Below are 17,435 nucleotides of genomic sequence, written 5' to 3'. Positions count from 1 at the left end.
GAGCTGCTTCAGGAATTATGTGGAAAAGTACAGGATATTGTACTTTTCCACATAATTATTTTGTTTTACACAAAAGCTCAGCCGGACTGCTTGTTACTTAAAGCAGTGGTCCCCAACCCCCGGTCCGTGGACCGGTACCGGTCCGTGGACCAATTGGCACCGGGCCGCGCAAGAAATCATTAAATATTTCCGTTTTATGTATTATTTGAGTCTGGATGATCTTTTATTTTGAAAATCCTTTAACCGGATTCTCTCGGTTACTTGCACACCAACATTGAGCCCACAAGCAGCAAAATGAGTAAGAAACAGATCAGATGTCTTTGGAAAGTTTCTTTGAAAGGTGAAAAGGCCCAGAGAAGAAACAGGAGAATGGATTTATCCCGGACCGGTAGGTGAGTCCCACATTACAAGCCCGCTCTGCGTAACATGCGGCGACTGGCTGCTAATGAGACAATGAAGCTTCAAGCTGCTTCGCCACGTAGAGACCAAGCAGGCTGTGGATATAAGCAACACTTTGGGTGTTATTGTCTCTCATCACTCCATGATGGGACGTCTCGTTGCAGAGAAACAAGCTCAGGGCTCCTGTTAGTCATTATCGTGAGATAAAATTTTCCCGAAAGTAAAATGTTCGTTTTTGTGGCGCATCTGTATCTTATTTTGACGGAATATGTAAACATTACCATAGCGACCAGAGTCAGAGAGAGTTTGGTCGAGAGGAGATGAGTAGAGCTTGTGAGGTTTAGACGGAAAGATTTAAGAATTGTCGGCCGATTCTCCAAGCCTCTTTGACCACAGAGCTGATAAAAGTACAACAGGTTCGATCGGTTCGTGTTCAGCCACAAGGCAGGAGCTACACGAACCGATTCCAGTAACATCACGGTTCCAGAAGAAAATCCACAAAACTCCCAACAAAGCATACAGGAAATTAGAATAACCAAACACTGATGACCATGTAGAAGCAGTAGTGATAGTTTGTGGAGTTATTTTAAGAGATAAAATATGTAATAAAAAGAAAAGGCGGTGGTTAAAAGACGACAGAAGCAGCCGCTCTATTTGCTGCACTATGATTTGGAGGTGAATGTTTTTTTACAGTAAACATTTTTAACTGAATAAACATAAACATATATAATAATGACCTTTAGATTTAATAATAAACATTTCCACATATCATCTCCGATATCCACCGGACTCTCAGTTGCGCGATATGTCAGCTGTTTGGGATTCCCCTCTGTTCTTACGTCACCGCGCTTTCTGATTGGCTACCTGTCACATTCAACAGGTTGTATTCTCGATCCCAGTCAGGGAAAAACCCACAGGCTGCGATAAAAAGGCCAAGACAACCCAAATTGGGCATATTCAGTATTTAGTGGGAACACCAACATGCAGAAGCCTTATCTGACGGTTCACGCCCCCTCCTCCTCCTCCCCCGGGCCGCAGCAAAATGTCCAAGTCTTGACCGGTCCGCGGTAATAAAAAGGTTGGGGACCACTGACTTAAAGGTTCAGCAACCACAGTAGTAGTTTAAATTAAAGTCACTGTGATGGTAGGACATGGAGACTTGGTGACTGCAAGATCCAGTTGCTTTTTTTTTTTTTTTTTGCAGTCAGTGTTGCAATAAAAGGTTAATTTATTTATTGATGCATGTTGCATCAATAAATGTAAGCAGTGCAGTATGGAAGTCATTACTCATTTCTAGGGATGCTCCGATCAGGTTTTTTGCTGCCGATTCTGATACCGACCACCCATGAGGCCGATCTCTGCCGATCACCTGGATTGGCACCGCATTTAAGCTAGCCGGCCCACAAAAGATATTCACATGCTCAACAGCTCAAGACATTATGGTACACCCGTTTACTTGCTGCTTTCACAATAAAAGCGCACATCTTGTCCATGTTTGATCCAGTTGCTGCAGTTGCAAAAATAAATAATGTATCAGAAATAACTGGGGACATTATGCAATGCTGAAAAGTTTTAAACATAAATCGCTGTTTCCAGCGATTTCTCTCACTTCTGGGTGGAAGAGGAACACCTTTGGAACACAATCAGCAAATGTTAACCACACCTGATGTGTAATTTCTAAATGAAAGCCTATTTAAAAAGCACATTTTTACTATTTTTCGCCTCAGCTGCCGTGCTTATTGCTTGAAAACTCTCTGTTTCCAGTGACTTCTGTCTCTTCTGCCTATATACATACAAAGAGAGACGGAGCGAGAGGGAGAGTTGACAAATCTCTCGCTCTGTCTCTCTCTCTGTGTCTCTCTCTCTCTTAGGGGGAAAAATAGAAATGTCTTATTTTAAAATGCTTTTATTTTGGAATTATACATCAGATCTAGTGGACATGTTTTGGTTGTGTTCTGGAGGTGTCCCTCTGTCTCTCAGAAGTGAGAGAAGTCACTGGAAACAGTTTTCAAGCAATAAGCACGGCAACTTAGGTGAAAAATAGTAAAAATTTGCTTTTTTTAGTAGGCTTTTATTTTGAAATTATAGATGTGGTTGACATTTGCTGGTTGTGTTCTACATAGACATAATATAAGGATAGACGCTTCATGGCCTATTGTCGCTGACGAGATTTAGGGCGGCCATCTTGGAGCGGTACACCACTCCACTCAGCGTTATGTGTTTAGCAGCACAATGCTAAAAGAAAAAGCATTGTGCTGCATAAAAAAGTGTGCATAAAAAAGTGTGCATAAAAAGCACACTTTTTATGAATCATAAAAAGTGTGTTATGATGCATTTAATCCATCATAACATTTTTTTGTTATTGGAAACCATATTCAAACATCTATCAAAGCTACATTTATAAACAATTATATTTTTTAAGTATGTTTTTAATACATAGTTCAGCATATTTAAATATGCTTAGTGGCTATAACAATCAAATAGGAATGGAATATTCTGATATCGATGTATGAAAAGCATATTACAAAGCACACAGCAGTTCATTATTTAATAAATTATTTAGTAATATCAATACATATTTATATAACTATACAAACACAAATAAGTAATGATTAATAATGGCACAAATAAATAATGATTAATACTGAATAATATATATTGGATACATGTTTATATGTATATACATATATACATTATGTATGTATAATGTATATAACTGAAAAACATGCATGTATGCATGTTTTTCAGCTGACAAGTTCCAGCTTCAGTGATTTAACAGCTGAGATCGAGTCCAAAATCCGATGTGAGATTCATCCGTGCTGCAGTGAATCTGTCTCTCTTCATAGATTCTCCCTCTTCTTCCTCACATCGTGTCTTTAGGAAACTTTCAAAACAAAAACGGACGATTTGGGATGTATCTTACTAGTGAAAGGATTACACATAAATAATAGTCTTTACCACCTCTGTAAACTTTGCTGATGAATGTTATAATACATAATATAAGTTTTATAATAATACAGGTCCTTCTCAAAAAATTAGCATATTGTGATAAAGTTCATTATTTTCCATAATGTAATGATAAAAATTAAACTGTCATATATTTTAGATTCATTGCACAACAACTGAAATATTTCAGGTCTTTTATTGTTTTAATACTGATGATTTTGGCAAACAGCTCATGAAAACCCAAAATCCCAGTCTCAAAAAATTAGCATATCATGAAAAGGTTCTCTGAACGAGCAGTTAACCTGATCATCTGAATCAACAAAGTAACTCTAAACACCTGCAAAAGATTCCTGAGGCTTTTAAAAACTCCCAGCCTGGTTCATTACTCAAAACCGCAATCATGGGTCAGACTGCTGACCTGACCTGCAACCTGCAGTGAGCCTCGATGTAGAAAAAAACAGTGTCAAGTGCTTGTTTTTTAAATGTCACATTAGATTAGTTGTGTTGATGCATTTTGACGTGCTTCAACCACGAGATATTTCTTTGGGGGAACACGCACACTTCCCCATTCACTCTCAGAGCGTTATAGTAGTTCACCACATCGCTTAGGATTTGTTGCTGCGCGCTTGCGCAGTGTAAAGGAAAGAGGAGATGAGCTACACACGCAGGCTGCGAAGTGAGATGCAGGTGATCGGCAACAAGAGACCGTGACCGTAAATATAAAAGTTATCGGCCGATTTTTCACGGAAATCGGCCGACACTCATTTCACAACGTTAGTAATTTGAAATTTTACAGTTCTAATCTTTCCAAGTAAAAGGGTCTAAAATGTAGATTTTTAGGTAAATTATCAATTGTAAACAGAGAATCAAAAATAAATCGGATCTTATTTTAGTAACCAGTGTGTATTTTAGCCAAACTACCACCAACTTATATCCTCTTGACCTTCAGTAACTAATTTCCGTTTGGCAGCACACCCCTCTTAATGCTCCCGGTATTTACATCCGGACCCTGATCCCCGATGGGCCGGCTGCATCCGACGGCAGGCTGAGGATCGGCGACCGCATCCTGGCAGTGAATGGGACCAGTCTGATCGGAGCCGACTACCAGAGGTAAAGGAGCGGTAGAGAGAGCCGTCTGCCCTCAGTGTTCATCTTACAACTGGTGTTGACCTCTTAAGCTGATTGATCGGTTCAAGCTCACAGTCATGTGCTGTTTATTGTTGGTCCATCTCTGCTGAGCTCCATGTAACCAGACTCTTCTTCTCCTCCCTCTCTCACTTCCGCTTGCTCACCCCGACAGCGCGGTGGATCTGATTCGTCTGGGAGGGGGTCGACTGCGTTTCCTGGTAGCCAAGTCAGACCCCGAGGTCTCAGAGAAGATCAGTGCCTCGTCCTGCTGACCACTGCCCCACTAGCACCATGCTGCTGACACGTGCAAAGCTCAGCAGGGTTCACACAACTATGGCTTACATGTATCAGACTGGGAATCCTGAGTTTGTAAAATAGCATCAGGTTCATTAATCATCACCAGGCAGCCTGGTGTTTAAAGCACAGAAGAATTATCCTCAATGTGTGGAATATTTCCAGCTCTAATTCCAGATGGAAATAGCTTGATTCATTGCTCAGCTGTCGCTCGGAAGCATCCATTTGTAAAACTGGAGAGACATCCTTCTGTTTATGTCAAAGCATTTGATGACGTGCTTTTGGAAAGGAATGTTTTATAAAGTTGTTTGTTAGGAGTTCTTGACACCATTAAACTTTTGTGATTGAATGTTTACTTTTTGTACCAGGCTTTGGATGTAAAACACCTGGCTGAGGGCCTGAATGTGAGGAGCTCCACTCCTGGTGGAAACGTTGAGCTTCAGGTCCTCAGTGCCGCTCTGTTCACACTGTAAATAGTTATAAATATTTTATCAGCTAGATGAACAACAGAAAGCAATTTGGGATTTATTCCTGTTTGTGAGGAGAAAAAAAACAAAGACCTATTGATGGAAAATGTTTTATGGAATGATGGGACTTTAATTATTTGTGTCTTTTTTTAACTTCTGTATTTATTGTCACTTCTTTATTCTGGTTTGTGCATTACAGCAACTTTTTTTTACATGCTGCTACAACATGTACAGTTACACAAAACACTTGAGTGTTCATGTTTATAACAGAACAAAAAATGTTAAAAAGAATCCACGTGGAGGAATCTTCTGCTGAAACCAGTTGCCTTTGATAGACTAATACATTTTAACTGGATCTGAAGGAAGGTGAGCTAATGCTCTTAATTAATTTGATGAGACTTTTTAGAAAGGGGGGGGGGGGGACATTGCTCTCTGGGGTGAGAGAGCTACCTGCATAAGATCCCTTGGCAATGTTTTGGTGTCTTGCTGGCAGTATCCATTTTTTGAAGGAAGGACTGCCTCCTTGTCGAGGCCAAAACCTTTTCATGGCAGGATTTCTTAAGTGAAGCAAGCAAACTTGAAAACATTTGTAAATTGACAAATGATAAAAACTTTTCTCCACTGTAAGTCATGACTTTGCTGCTCCATCAGCGCCGTCCTTGTCTCATGGAGACATTCAGTAATTAAAAGTGCTATGTTGGATATTTCATCATTCTGTGCCTGATAGGGCAACACATCGTAACAAGGTGGTTAAGATAAATTTGGGTCCAAAAACAAGTTTGGGTGAAATCTGGAAAGTATTATATGTTGAAATTTAAGAATGTGAGACTTTAGACCATTTTTCCCCATTAACCACAAAGTTACTTTATTTCCTTGTGAATTTTATTCCTCTGCTTTATATTTATTTTTTGGAAATATTTCAATTTTGTATCTAGTTTGTGTGGCGCATCACCTCATGCATGTAATCTGATCAGTATTTATATTAAGAACAATGGTACACAAGAAAACAAGATCTTGTTGGATTCTTTGACAATAAATCAACTTGTTTAAATATGTTTTGTATTATGTAAGAGAAGACGAGTTATGTCAATAAGAATTTTAATTTGTGCTACACATTTTAATAAATCACAAAAACAGGGACATTAAAAAATACGTATACCTCTATTCCCATGTTTACCTGTCGATGACAGCTGCTCTTACGCAAATTTTTTTTTCCAAAATAAGAACTTTAATTAGCTTTGTTACTTAGCAGAGCAGCATACAATCATAATGCATCCATCTGTTGTGCAACAATCAGTGAAATCTTGAGCATGAAGCCTGTGAGGACATTCTGAGGTGCTAAAGGAGACAAAAGAACGGGGGAGAAAGTGCTAGAACAAATCTAATTAAAGCAGCTCCTGCAGAGGCTTGATGCCTCTGCAGAGACTGTAAGGAGAGATTAATCAATGAAGAGTGCGAGAAAAACAAGCTGAAAGAAGAGAATATGCAGAAAGTTCTGGAAAGAAAGCTGAGAACAGGTAAAATTTCACGAGTTGGTCCCGCCCTTTTTTTTCTCTTAAGAAAACAAGTTAATTGACGCAACGTAACTTCTGCTGCCGTAGTGTTGCTGATTGTGTACTGTTTAAGCGCTATATTAGCCTAAACCAATAAAGCGGTCTACAGGCTAAAATTAAATTTCAGATAAGTAGGAATATTTTAAGGCTTTGAGCTACTACAATAGCTCCTCTTTGTGCTAAAATAAATCTGAGCGGAGGCCATTTCACCTCTTCTCACACCACTACACAAACTAAACAAATGAAAAACAATCAGTTTGTCAGCATTGGGTTAGCCCTCCACTTCAGTCAGCCTCCAGTAGCTGCCTCTCTTCGTCCTCCATCATCAGTCTGTTGGGCCTGAATGTGAGGAGCTTCACTTTGAAACAGCTGGCTTGTCTTTCCTGTATTTCCTCAACATCTTTTTTTTTGCTGCTTCTATGAGAAGGCAAGAGGTATTACATTCTGGTTTTAAGGTTAATATTCATACTTTTATTTCTCTGAGCTTGTTTTGGTCTAATTTTACTGTCTAGGAATATTGCTTCTTTTATAAAACTAGTCATGATCCTGGTCTCCCAGGTGACATAAACCTGGTTTACGTGCTGCCAGCTTCCACAGGCTGCACTGAGTCTCCATATTTAAACTAACTAACCAATGCAGCAGTTAAGGATGGGTCTTTGGCTGAAGTTCCACCACATTCCTCATATCTCCATTGTTTAGAAAGTTAAAGCAGTGCTAAACCATTCTGCTCATCAGGCCTAATTATCTTCAGTTTCCTTTGATTAACGTAAGATGAAACAAACTGAAGCCAGATTCACTCGCCTCTAAAATGTAGAACAAATATACATTTTGTCATTTTGACCAAATTCATTCCATTCAACAAATACAGTCATATTTATGTCAAAAGGCAAAACATTTTGACATGACAGAGGATGCCCGTTGGATACCTGGGGAGAGACCCCAGGTTTCATTGTCGGGGCTCATGGGTTTGTGACGTCATAGCAACAATAACAGGCTGAGGGGCAGATGTAGCTTGGTGCTGAGCAGATTCAGTCTCTCCTTCATCCTCCATCTTTGGCCGCTTGGGCAGCGGCTCACCTGCTGATCCAGAGGAGGCGTCTCCACCGGACTGGCGGCCCACCATCACCGGAGGAGAGCTGGATGCCTGGGCAGCCAGGATCTGCAGGGGGCTGCTCAGGCCTGGGAGGCAGAAAGCAGAGTTTAGCTCTTATGGATGGTGCTGGGTGCAGCAGAACAACTTCTCTCATCAGTTCTGGGCCAAAATATTGCAACGCTTCTTTCCCCGAGCAGCGGCTGTAAAGTTTTGCTTCCTGCTCGGGGAAAAAAGCGGTTGATCATCAATTGACATTTCACCATTTTTAAAGCGGGTGAACCACAAGTAAACTTGAACTTGACACATAGCGTCATCCTTGTAAGCACAACATTTGTCTTCAACATTTGAACGGTTTCCGATGATTTTTTCCCCGAGCAGGAAGCAATGCTTCAGCCGCGCGCTGCTCATAAAACTTGTCCATGAAGAAAAACGACGGCTGGACAAAACAGCTTTTCCAAGAAAATTCACTGCGGGTAGACAAAACCTTCGACATCAACGCCGCTTGGCACACTGAATAAGAAGGTGTGGTTGAACAAATGACTAGCGGCAGAATCGTGTACTACAAAAACTGCGCTGGAAACTTTTGGGTACCCCTTCGTATGTTCATAAAATAGAATAATAGCTACTGCAGTGTGCACAGAGCATTTCAAAAACAAAGAACGGTTCTCACTGAGAACCGGCTCCTTACTATTAAGAGCTGTTCAGAAGAATTGGCTCGTTTGTGAATGTTGCATCATATTGCAGACAGTATTGTCATACGTCCACAGGGCCGGACTTAGGAGGGCGTGAGCCCCTGGGCTTGTGCCAATGTGCAGGCCCTATTGCTCTGTCATGAGAGAGGGCTAATGGACAATCCCACCCACCAGGTCAACTCTCCATTTGCACAGTTTACAACAATCACCTAAAGTCAGTGACTTTTTTGCTATATTTTGCGCACACACAAAAAAAAAAAAATCATCAAGTCAGGTTTTTTAAAGATCGGTGATGGGCCAGAAAATTCCAGTCAGTGCACCGCTGCTTTCTTTTTCATTTGTCTGGAGAACAGTTGATTACTGTAATCAATGAAAAGACCATTATTGCAAAGAAAATATATTTAGTAGTTATTAAAGAAGTACTTGAGCGTCTTGAATATGTCTACATATTTGACAGAGCATTCCTAAGACAGAAAAACTTGACGATGTTCTCTATTCATCTTCTATGTACTGTATTTATTTATCCTTCATAATTATCTTTTTATATTTGTCTCAATTTTCTTTCAATTTTTATCAGTTCTCTAATTATCAGGTTTATTTCCTTACCAAGCTCAGATAGCCAAGGTGAGTATTTCCCAAACAGTTTGACAGCCAAACCTGGTCAAAACTTTTATTCTGTGATAACTGGCTTTTAGCTGCGTGTCAGGGCTGGGCAGGACGCACTTTGGACCTTCGCCTGTAGCAGTAGAACAGTTCGCTCAAAATGCGCCGCAACGGCCCTCGACGTGCCTCCACATAGACTTTGAATGTAAATCAGGCGCGGAACATGAAGTTAGTTCCGCTTTTTTAAGTTTGCGTTGGTGTGCATGCGAGCAGAGCACCACATGAACTTTGAACCTGTTCCGATGCTTTAAAATTAACATCCATATTTTGACAGCTCCTTGCTTTTTGGTCAGCCCAGTAACTAGAACTCATCAGTTTTTACCTGAATATCAGCACAGATTATCCCCTATGTTAGCTTGGATATTTTCTTCATCACCTCTCTGCCGCAGTCTTCTTTTTCTTTTCTGTGCTCCGCTGCTGTATTTTCTGTCGTCCGCCATGGTGAGAAATTACTCACTGATGCTTATCGCTTATTACTGGCGATTAGATAGACATCTTCTCCTGCTCTGAGACAAACACTGTCTTAGAGCAGTGCATGCGAGTCAAAAGGGGAGGCGTGGTAACAGAAACAAGTCACATTATTGCTTGGATTTGAATCGGTATATTTTGCATCCAGTAAGAACAAGGATGTTTTGACAAATAAATATCCTTGTGTATTTGTCAACAAGGATGCCAGCACTAATATGCTGGCAATTTAGTGACATTTCCACAGTTGTGGTCTTGACTGAGTTCTCAATGTCCGACACACAGACGACATGAAAGACGAGAACCACAGAAACACATGCACCACAAAGAGAAAAACAGCATTCTTTGCCCTTATTTGAAAATTCCATGACCTGAAATGAAGTTCCATGACTTTCCAGGTCTTGAAAATGGAAAAATTAAATTTCATGACTTTCCAGGTTTTCCATGACCGGTACGAACCCTGCTTTCTTGAATTAAATTAACTTTTTATTGACTTTCTGATCTACAGTCCATTTTTCTGTACCTAGAGAAATGGACAAAGCTTACCAGATGAATTAGCAAAACTGGTTACTGTGGGAACAGCAGCAGTGATGTATTTGCCATTCTGGGTAACAGGACGGACAGGAAGTTGGTGGAACCCCGGCGTGACATGGCGTCCCTCTCCAGCCTGCACCACGCTGTCCAGCGTCTGGATCACCAACTCTCTGTTCTGCTGGGCATCTGAAGAGGAAATAAACGACTCACACGTCAGCATCCCATCTGGATGCATTTAGCTTTCAGAAAAGTGGCGTAAAAATGATTCTCTTCGTTAACATCAGTTAAAGTCATTAGTGAATTCACACCTGCACACTAGGAGATAGGGTAAGCTGTGGTCCATTTAAAGCGGACCAAATGTCAGGTGTGAATTCACAACATGCTAAATTTGAGAGATAATTAAGAAGGAATGCTGCATGTCCACCTAGCCTGACCACTGTCCACCTAGCCTGACCATTGCCTTCAATTCTGTTAGAAAAAAAATCTTGTTTCCAGCACAGTCTCTGGTAGAGTTTTTGCTGGCCAATCAGTGAACAGAAGGAGAAGTTGAGAACGATGCGCTGCTTTAGAATTGTCTGTCTAGTTTTAGCAATACAGAGGAAGTGAATGAAGTTGTTCAGTCTGTGTTGGACTCACACTCTAAATATTAAATTATCATTAACAGCTGCCTAATTTCAAATCAGTTCTTCTCTGGGGAGGATGGTTGCTTATAGTGCAGGCAACGTCCAGTAAGCTTCTTAGTATTGAACTGGTGCATTACATGGAACCGTTAGCAATTAGGTAAAATTTAAAACCTCAACACAGGCCACACCTCCAGGAAGCAATGGTTTCTCAACAGCAGAAGTCTGCAGGTGACATTAGCTTGGTAAAAACCACAGCCTTGTTTCCTCAAGAGGGTCTGGCCTCTCAGCAGTTCTGTCCTCACCTCTGATGTCGCTGTTGCTCTCCAGTCCTCCAACAGTCAAAGTGCTGTAGCCATTAGGGGGGGCAGAGACTGGAGGGGCGCTGGTGACCACACGCACCATGGTGACAGAAGGCTGCGGGGCGCTCTGAAGCATGTGGATGGGTTTCAGGACGGTTGGGTGGGGGGGGGCAGCCATGATGACATGCTGAGCGCTGACTGGGGAGCCTGTTCACACACATTTTTACTCATTTCTCACACTGCTTAAGATTGGGGAGAATGTTTGGTGTTTGTTTATCTGGGCTTACCTGGGGCGCTCTGGGAGTACCTGTACTCAGACGCCAGTTTGCTGGCCAGCTGCTCATGGTGGTCCTGAGGGATGGGGGAGCCCTCTCTGCTCAGACACTCAGGAGTCTGCAGCCCACTGGACGAAGGGGACAGCAGCCCCTGATGGGTGGGAGACGCCGGTGCACTCCTGAATCAGAAAGCCAAGGAGAAGAAAACTCAGCCACATTACTGACAAACAGCTGTGATGTCATGAGGCGCACTGTTGCTGCGGCCATCTTTCACCAAAACACAACTCAACACGACACTTACTTGGTTCTGTCCAATCACATGACAGCAAGTGACAGAAGCAGACAAAGGGGATAAAGGTTAACCCCACTCAGTTCAGTGTTCATGTTGGTGCCACAGACAATTAAAAAAGAAATAATTTAGGATTATACCGTGACGACAAAGGTCCAAACGGAGTCCTGAAACAGGCCACGCCTCTCTGCCGTCTCTTCCTGAAGGCTTGTTCCACCAGCTTGCTCTCAGAGGCCGAGTCGATGCGCCAGAAGCTTCCCTTCCCAGGCTCATCCTGAGAACGGGCTACTTTCAGGAAGTAGCGGTTCAGAGACAAGTTGTGTCTGATTGAGTTCTGGACAAAACACAGAAAGCCATTGTAAAAACACATTCCTCCCATGGAGATAAGAGAAAAACTGGCTAATGAGGAGAAAGGACATTAAAGTCAATAATGTTCTACTCTCCACCATTACAGATGCACCCTCTGAGGGTGCATCTTGGAGAAGTCCATTTCTCTCTGCAATCCCTTTGAAAGTGTGAAGATTATGGATGTTCTGGTCATTTTGATGCTTGTCCAGCTTTTCCTACCACCACATTTTCCTTCCACTAAACATTACACTAAAAAGATCTACAAAACCTGGTTTGTCGGTCTTTTATTGGTCTTGAATTTTGGGAATAAAAATATCTCACTCTGTAATGAATCTGCAAGTTTCACTTTCTAAAGTGAATTACTGAAATTTATGCTATTTTCGACGATGTTCCTGTTCCCCAGGAAGCACCCTGGGTTTGGCTCACAGCCTCCCAGGCGGATGAAAGGAACTGTACCTGCCAGCCCTTGTCTGCAGTGCGGTAGTAGGGGTAGTGTTTGGTGATGTGGGCATAAATCCCGCTGAGGGTGAGCTGTTTGTCTGGAGCTGAAGAGATAGCCTGGACGATCAGTTGTGCATAGGAATACGGAGGCTTGGACTCATCCTAGACAAACAGAGCAACAATCTCTTGTAAGTCTTAAGAGATTTCTCCTGTTCAAATAAAGGATCTATGAATATGCATCACAAAAATGTCCCCTGCTAGAAAAAGGACAGGTCTGTGTGGGACAGACATTTTTACCTTGGGGCTGTCTCCGCCCACCGACTCCACACGCTGCTCACTTCCCCCACCTCTGTGCTCAGCAAGACTTCGCCTCTGCTCAGATACAGCCTTCGCAGCGTATTCTGCAGCTAACTGAAGGTCGGAGGTCACATTGCGTCCATAGCGATACCCTGATGACCCTGCCCCTCGAGGGCTAGCAGGGCAGGAGTTGGGAACGCTGTGGAGAAGAGAAAGGTGTGTGCTTACGTTTTCCTAGGTTACTTTGCAGAGGGTGTGTGTATATATCAGCCAATGGCAGCATGAGGTTGTATTGATCAGTTTCCTCTCTCTGCGTTTGCGTTATGCTCCAGATGAACTGTGCAGTGCTACGTTCACACACAGCTTCCTGCAGGCTCATGGAAGCAGAGCAGAACGAACCAACGAGGTTTCACACTTCCACTAAATGTTCAGCTGATCTCCAGCTTCAACTTCCTCACAGAAACTCTGCCACCAAAACAACAAGCAGCAAATATGTAAAGAGAAACTGACATACAAACATAATAGTCATCTTTACAATAGTTTGAACAATGTAAACTGTTCAGAAGTCAAAATTTTATGACTTCTGAACAGAAGTCATAAAATTACACATGGTTATGTAACCATGTGTAAGTGAATATAATCTGGAGAACGTGTCAACAGGGAGACACAGGGAAGCAGTGTTTATATGGTCTGTAGCTTTTAAATGCACAAAAATGAAAATTAAAACAGTTACTGATGAAAGACTTTTAAATCCTTAAAGATTTTTCACATCTTTGAGAGATTACTAATCAACAATCACTCCAGGATTGGCCATCAAATAGTTACATGTGTGTAAAGTAGAAGAAAACTAAAGCAATCAAATATTTGAATAGACCCCTAATAAGCAGGGTTTACAGCAGATGTAATTTAACAGTAAATTCAACTGTTCGGTCAAAGTTTCAGAGGTTGGGAAGGAAGAAGAAACAGCTTCATGAAGACTGCAGTGTTTGCTCTACCATCACCTTCCCTCCAAGATCCCCACCAAGATCACGACATATTCAAGGTCTTCACAGGTAAAGTTATTGATTTTATTAGCCTATCGAAGTAATGCCACACCGTGAGTGATTTGGGTCCACATGTGGTCGCTTGCCTCATTCACACAGGTAACATAGCACCAGGGTGCAAGCACCAAACCACACCGCTTGCTCGGCTTGATCATTGCGAATTTTCAAAAGCACTAACGTCAAAGTTGACAAAAGCTGGATGAAAACAGGCACTTCTACGGTGTGTCCAACACAGTAGGAGTGTTGGACACACGCGCTGAGTCAGCTGCACACGCAAGCGGGTGAACTCGCGATCCCGCCAGCAGACAGAGTGTACAAAAAAAACTCGGTCACAAAAGACCAGCAGCCAGGATATCTGCGTTTTTTTAAATGTGCCAAAAAATTTGGCTTTGATGGTAGCAGCTTGCAAGTAACAGCTGGAGTAACTCTCCTACTCCTGGTTCATCTGGAGGAGGCAAGAGTAGAAAGGACTGATAGCTCTGCTCTTGACTCATCACCAGATAAAAAGTGTGACCTGGTTTGGGTGTCAGGGTGAAATATTCCCCTCCAGTAGATAAAGATAGATTTATTTAAGAGATATGGAAATACATTTTATGGAACATTAATAAAAAATATTTTCAAGTTTCCAAAATATTTTCATTTTGTTTTTTATTAATGGTCGTTACATAGATTACCCAAATCAGACGGATTGCTGTTATTAAAAGAAAGGGGTGCTGGGAGAAAGTACTGGAGATGTTTAAAGGAGGATTAGCTTTGAAAATCTCACGAAATTGTTCAATTCACTATCTGGAAGCTAAACCTGCTGGAACATGGCAGTGTGGGCCCTGGTTACTCTGCAGCAACTGCAGTCAAAGTCTAGTTGAACAAATTTGCATAACTCATTTTTATTCCATAAATTGCTCCTATAGCATGGAATTAGCTTCAGTCTGAACTAAAGACTGGAGCTGATTTGGATCTTATTTCACTGGACTTTTTTTGAGCAACGTGATTTTATCAGTCAGCATCAATGCTTTTAAACTGCTTTGTAATTTGTTTTAAACTTTGCATGTTTTATTTTACATTTGTGTAAAATAAAACACAAATGTGTGTTTTATTTTACACACATTTGTGTGTAAAATAAAACACACATTTTTACACACACATTTTTACACACAAATGTAAAAATGTTGTTGGCAATAATTTGTTGGCAGAAATTATTGCCAACAACCTAACTAGGTTGTTGGCAATAATTTCTGCCGAGGTCCCTCTTGAAAATTAGATCTGGATCTCAATGGGATTTTATCTGGTTAAATAAACAAAAAAAAATAAATTAAGCTGGAATTTATTTAAAAAAAAAACTGTCAGAAAGAGCCTCAGGTCATCTCGTTTGGGGTTTCCAACAAGCCATTTAATGGCCACAACACCACGTGTTGTGGCCATTAAATGGCCTGGCCACAACACCTTGTGGGGACCAGGCTTTTGTCCCCACAAGGAGCAGCTGGTCCCCACAATGTAGTATGGGTCAGGAAAATGGTCCCCACAAGATATTACACACACCTGCCTCTCTGGGGAAAGTAAGCAGGGGCCATTTGTGGTGTAAATGGAAAACTAACCTCATCACCAGATAAAAAGTGTGACCTGGTTTGGATGTCAGGGTGAAATTTTCCCTGATAAAGGGATAAAGATAGAGAAAGATAGATTTATTTAAGAGATATAAAAATACATTTTATGAAACATTAATAGAAAATATTTTCAAGTTTACAAAATATTTTCATTTTGTTTTTATTGATGGTCGTTACATAGACCAATCAGACGGATTGCTGTTATTTAAAGAAAGGGGTGCTGGGAGAAAGTACCCAGCACTTTCAGGCATCATCCTGAACACACCAGAAACATTGTAGCCACCCTAGTAGGAGTTTGGGATTCAGAGGCTACACTGCTTACTGATTTGGGGCCCCTGAGGACCTGACCTGACTGTGGCTAACCCGTCTCTGCTCTTGTTTTGGTTGACAAATGTCTCCAGCTGCTGGAGAAGTTACTGCTGGAACGTCTCCAGCAGTAAAACAATGGTCCTACACAGTACTGACTCAGGAAGGATGAAAACAAATACAAGCCATTTATATTTGTAAATAACATTTTAAAATCCATGCATCATTTATCTTTGTTGGTCTGTCAAGTGGAACCATAACAACATGGATGTTTTTAGATATGAGACAAAATGCAAAAAAGGGTTTATTTAATGTGAAGCCAATTAAATAATTGGGCTTCATTTTAAAAATAACGAAGCCCAAAGGAAACATAAAAAAACAAAAACAGAAAAGAGCAGGGAATCCAAAATCAGTATTGTTTACATCCTCATCCAGTCTTTTCATACTGGTTTAACAATCTGAACAGATCAACACAAGCACAACTAAAACAATCCAACAATGAGCCAACAATACTGAGAACCAAGTTAACAACTAACTGGATTTGATCTGGTGCACCAGTAAGTCCTGTAGCTTCTATTACACACACACACGTGCATGCACACAAGTTTGCGTGGCTATCTTTGTGGGGACTTTCCATTGACTTCCATTCATTTCTACAGCCTAAACCTTACCCTACCCATTACATACTTATTCCTAACCAAAACTCAATTCACACCTTAGACCTAAATCTAACCCCTGAACCAAAAACAACGTTTCCCCTTGTGGGGACAGAAGCCTGGTCCCCACAAGGGGAAAGCAGTTGGTCCCCACAACGTAGTATGTGTCAGGAAAATGGTCCCCACAAGATATTACATACACCTGCCTCTCTGGGGAAAGTAAGCAGGGGTTTCTGGGAGTCCATAAGCTCTGATTTGCTTCTGACAACAGAGAGCCATGGATACAGTTCCATCAAGGCTCACAAGAGGGACAGAATACGGTTTGTTTACATTTCTTTGCAGGGGGAAATGGCTGCAGGATTCATTTTTTACAATTGCTCAAAGTTTAGACCTTAAAGCCAACGAGAAAAGGAAAACAAATAAAATTCTGCAAATAAACTTCTTAAGAATAAAGTGTATAACTGAATAACTGAACAAGAGTCAATTCTGCATCTTTAAAAAAATAAAAAACTCTCCAGGCCTCCTGTGTGTTCATAAAGAGAGGAACAATGTTTAGTATTGTGTCATTCACTGAAGCTGCCAGACAAGAAAAGTAAGCAATCTGCCTGAATGAGAATATGTTGGTGTTTCAGGAGGAAGCAGACGTTTCTCTCTGAGCCGCATGTTGCTACGAGTATGAACCTAAAAAAGGCCGCAGGGGAAGTGGAGCAAAGAAGCATGAGCAATCATATTTATATTTGGTTTGTTTTGACTCCACATATGAGGAAACATTATCCGAGGGCTCAAGTGGGGGAGGTGACGCGGGGGTGTAAGGGAAACCACGAATGGACTGAAAAGTGGCTTACAGGCAAAACTCTCTGCCCAATAACCAATCACATGCCCCATAGCTGCAGCCACCCCATATAAGGCATGGACACACAGGCCCACATTGGTGGGTATGATTGTTGTACAGGCAAGCATCCACCACCAGAGGGCACTGAACCAGCAATCTAACTGGCTGCTCAGCTATGAGTCCACTAATAT

At 41.5% G+C, this 17,435-nt stretch overlaps 2 protein-coding genes across 9 annotated transcripts in view; one reads left to right on the top strand and one right to left on the bottom strand.

Moving 5' to 3' along the window:
* The window catches only part of radil (Ras association and DIL domains), a 43,706-nt gene extending 38,353 nt beyond the window's left edge, over window positions 1-5,353 (top strand). For all 7 annotated transcript variants that reach the window (XM_008404969.2, XM_008404988.2, XM_008404980.2 and 4 more), the window contains 2 exons: window positions 4,316-4,455; window positions 4,646-5,353. In XM_008404969.2, the coding sequence (XP_008403191.1) occupies window positions 4,316-4,455; window positions 4,646-4,745 (240 nt within the window). In that variant the 3' untranslated portion in view covers window positions 4,746-5,353. The remainder of the gene's footprint in view (window positions 1-4,315; window positions 4,456-4,645) is intronic.
* A 1,087-nt stretch (window positions 5,354-6,440) lies between these two features.
* Window positions 6,441-17,435, bottom strand: part of foxk1 (forkhead box K1) — a 17,220-nt gene continuing 6,225 nt past the window's right edge. The window contains exons 3-10 of one of the 2 annotated variants that reach the window (XM_008404998.2): window positions 12,807-13,005; window positions 12,525-12,671; window positions 11,861-12,054; window positions 11,733-11,738; window positions 11,444-11,610; window positions 11,160-11,363; window positions 10,247-10,420; window positions 6,441-7,966 (exon numbers count right to left, since the gene is read on the bottom strand). In XM_008404998.2, the coding sequence (XP_008403220.1) occupies window positions 7,734-7,966; window positions 10,247-10,420; window positions 11,160-11,363; window positions 11,444-11,610; window positions 11,733-11,738; window positions 11,861-12,054; window positions 12,525-12,671; window positions 12,807-13,005 (1,324 nt within the window). In that variant the 3' untranslated portion in view covers window positions 6,441-7,733. The remainder of the gene's footprint in view (window positions 7,967-10,246; window positions 10,421-11,159; window positions 11,364-11,443; window positions 11,611-11,732; window positions 11,739-11,860; window positions 12,055-12,524; window positions 12,672-12,806; window positions 13,006-17,435) is intronic. The other variant, XM_008405006.2, reaches the window with a different exon arrangement.

This window comes from Poecilia reticulata, linkage group LG1 (genome assembly GCF_000633615.1).
Source record: "Poecilia reticulata strain Guanapo linkage group LG1, Guppy_female_1.0+MT, whole genome shotgun sequence".
Classification (NCBI taxonomy): Eukaryota; Metazoa; Chordata; class Actinopteri; order Cyprinodontiformes; family Poeciliidae; genus Poecilia; species Poecilia reticulata.
The sequence above is the reverse complement of the archived record's forward strand: the minus strand, read 5'-3'. Positions and strand labels throughout refer to the sequence as shown.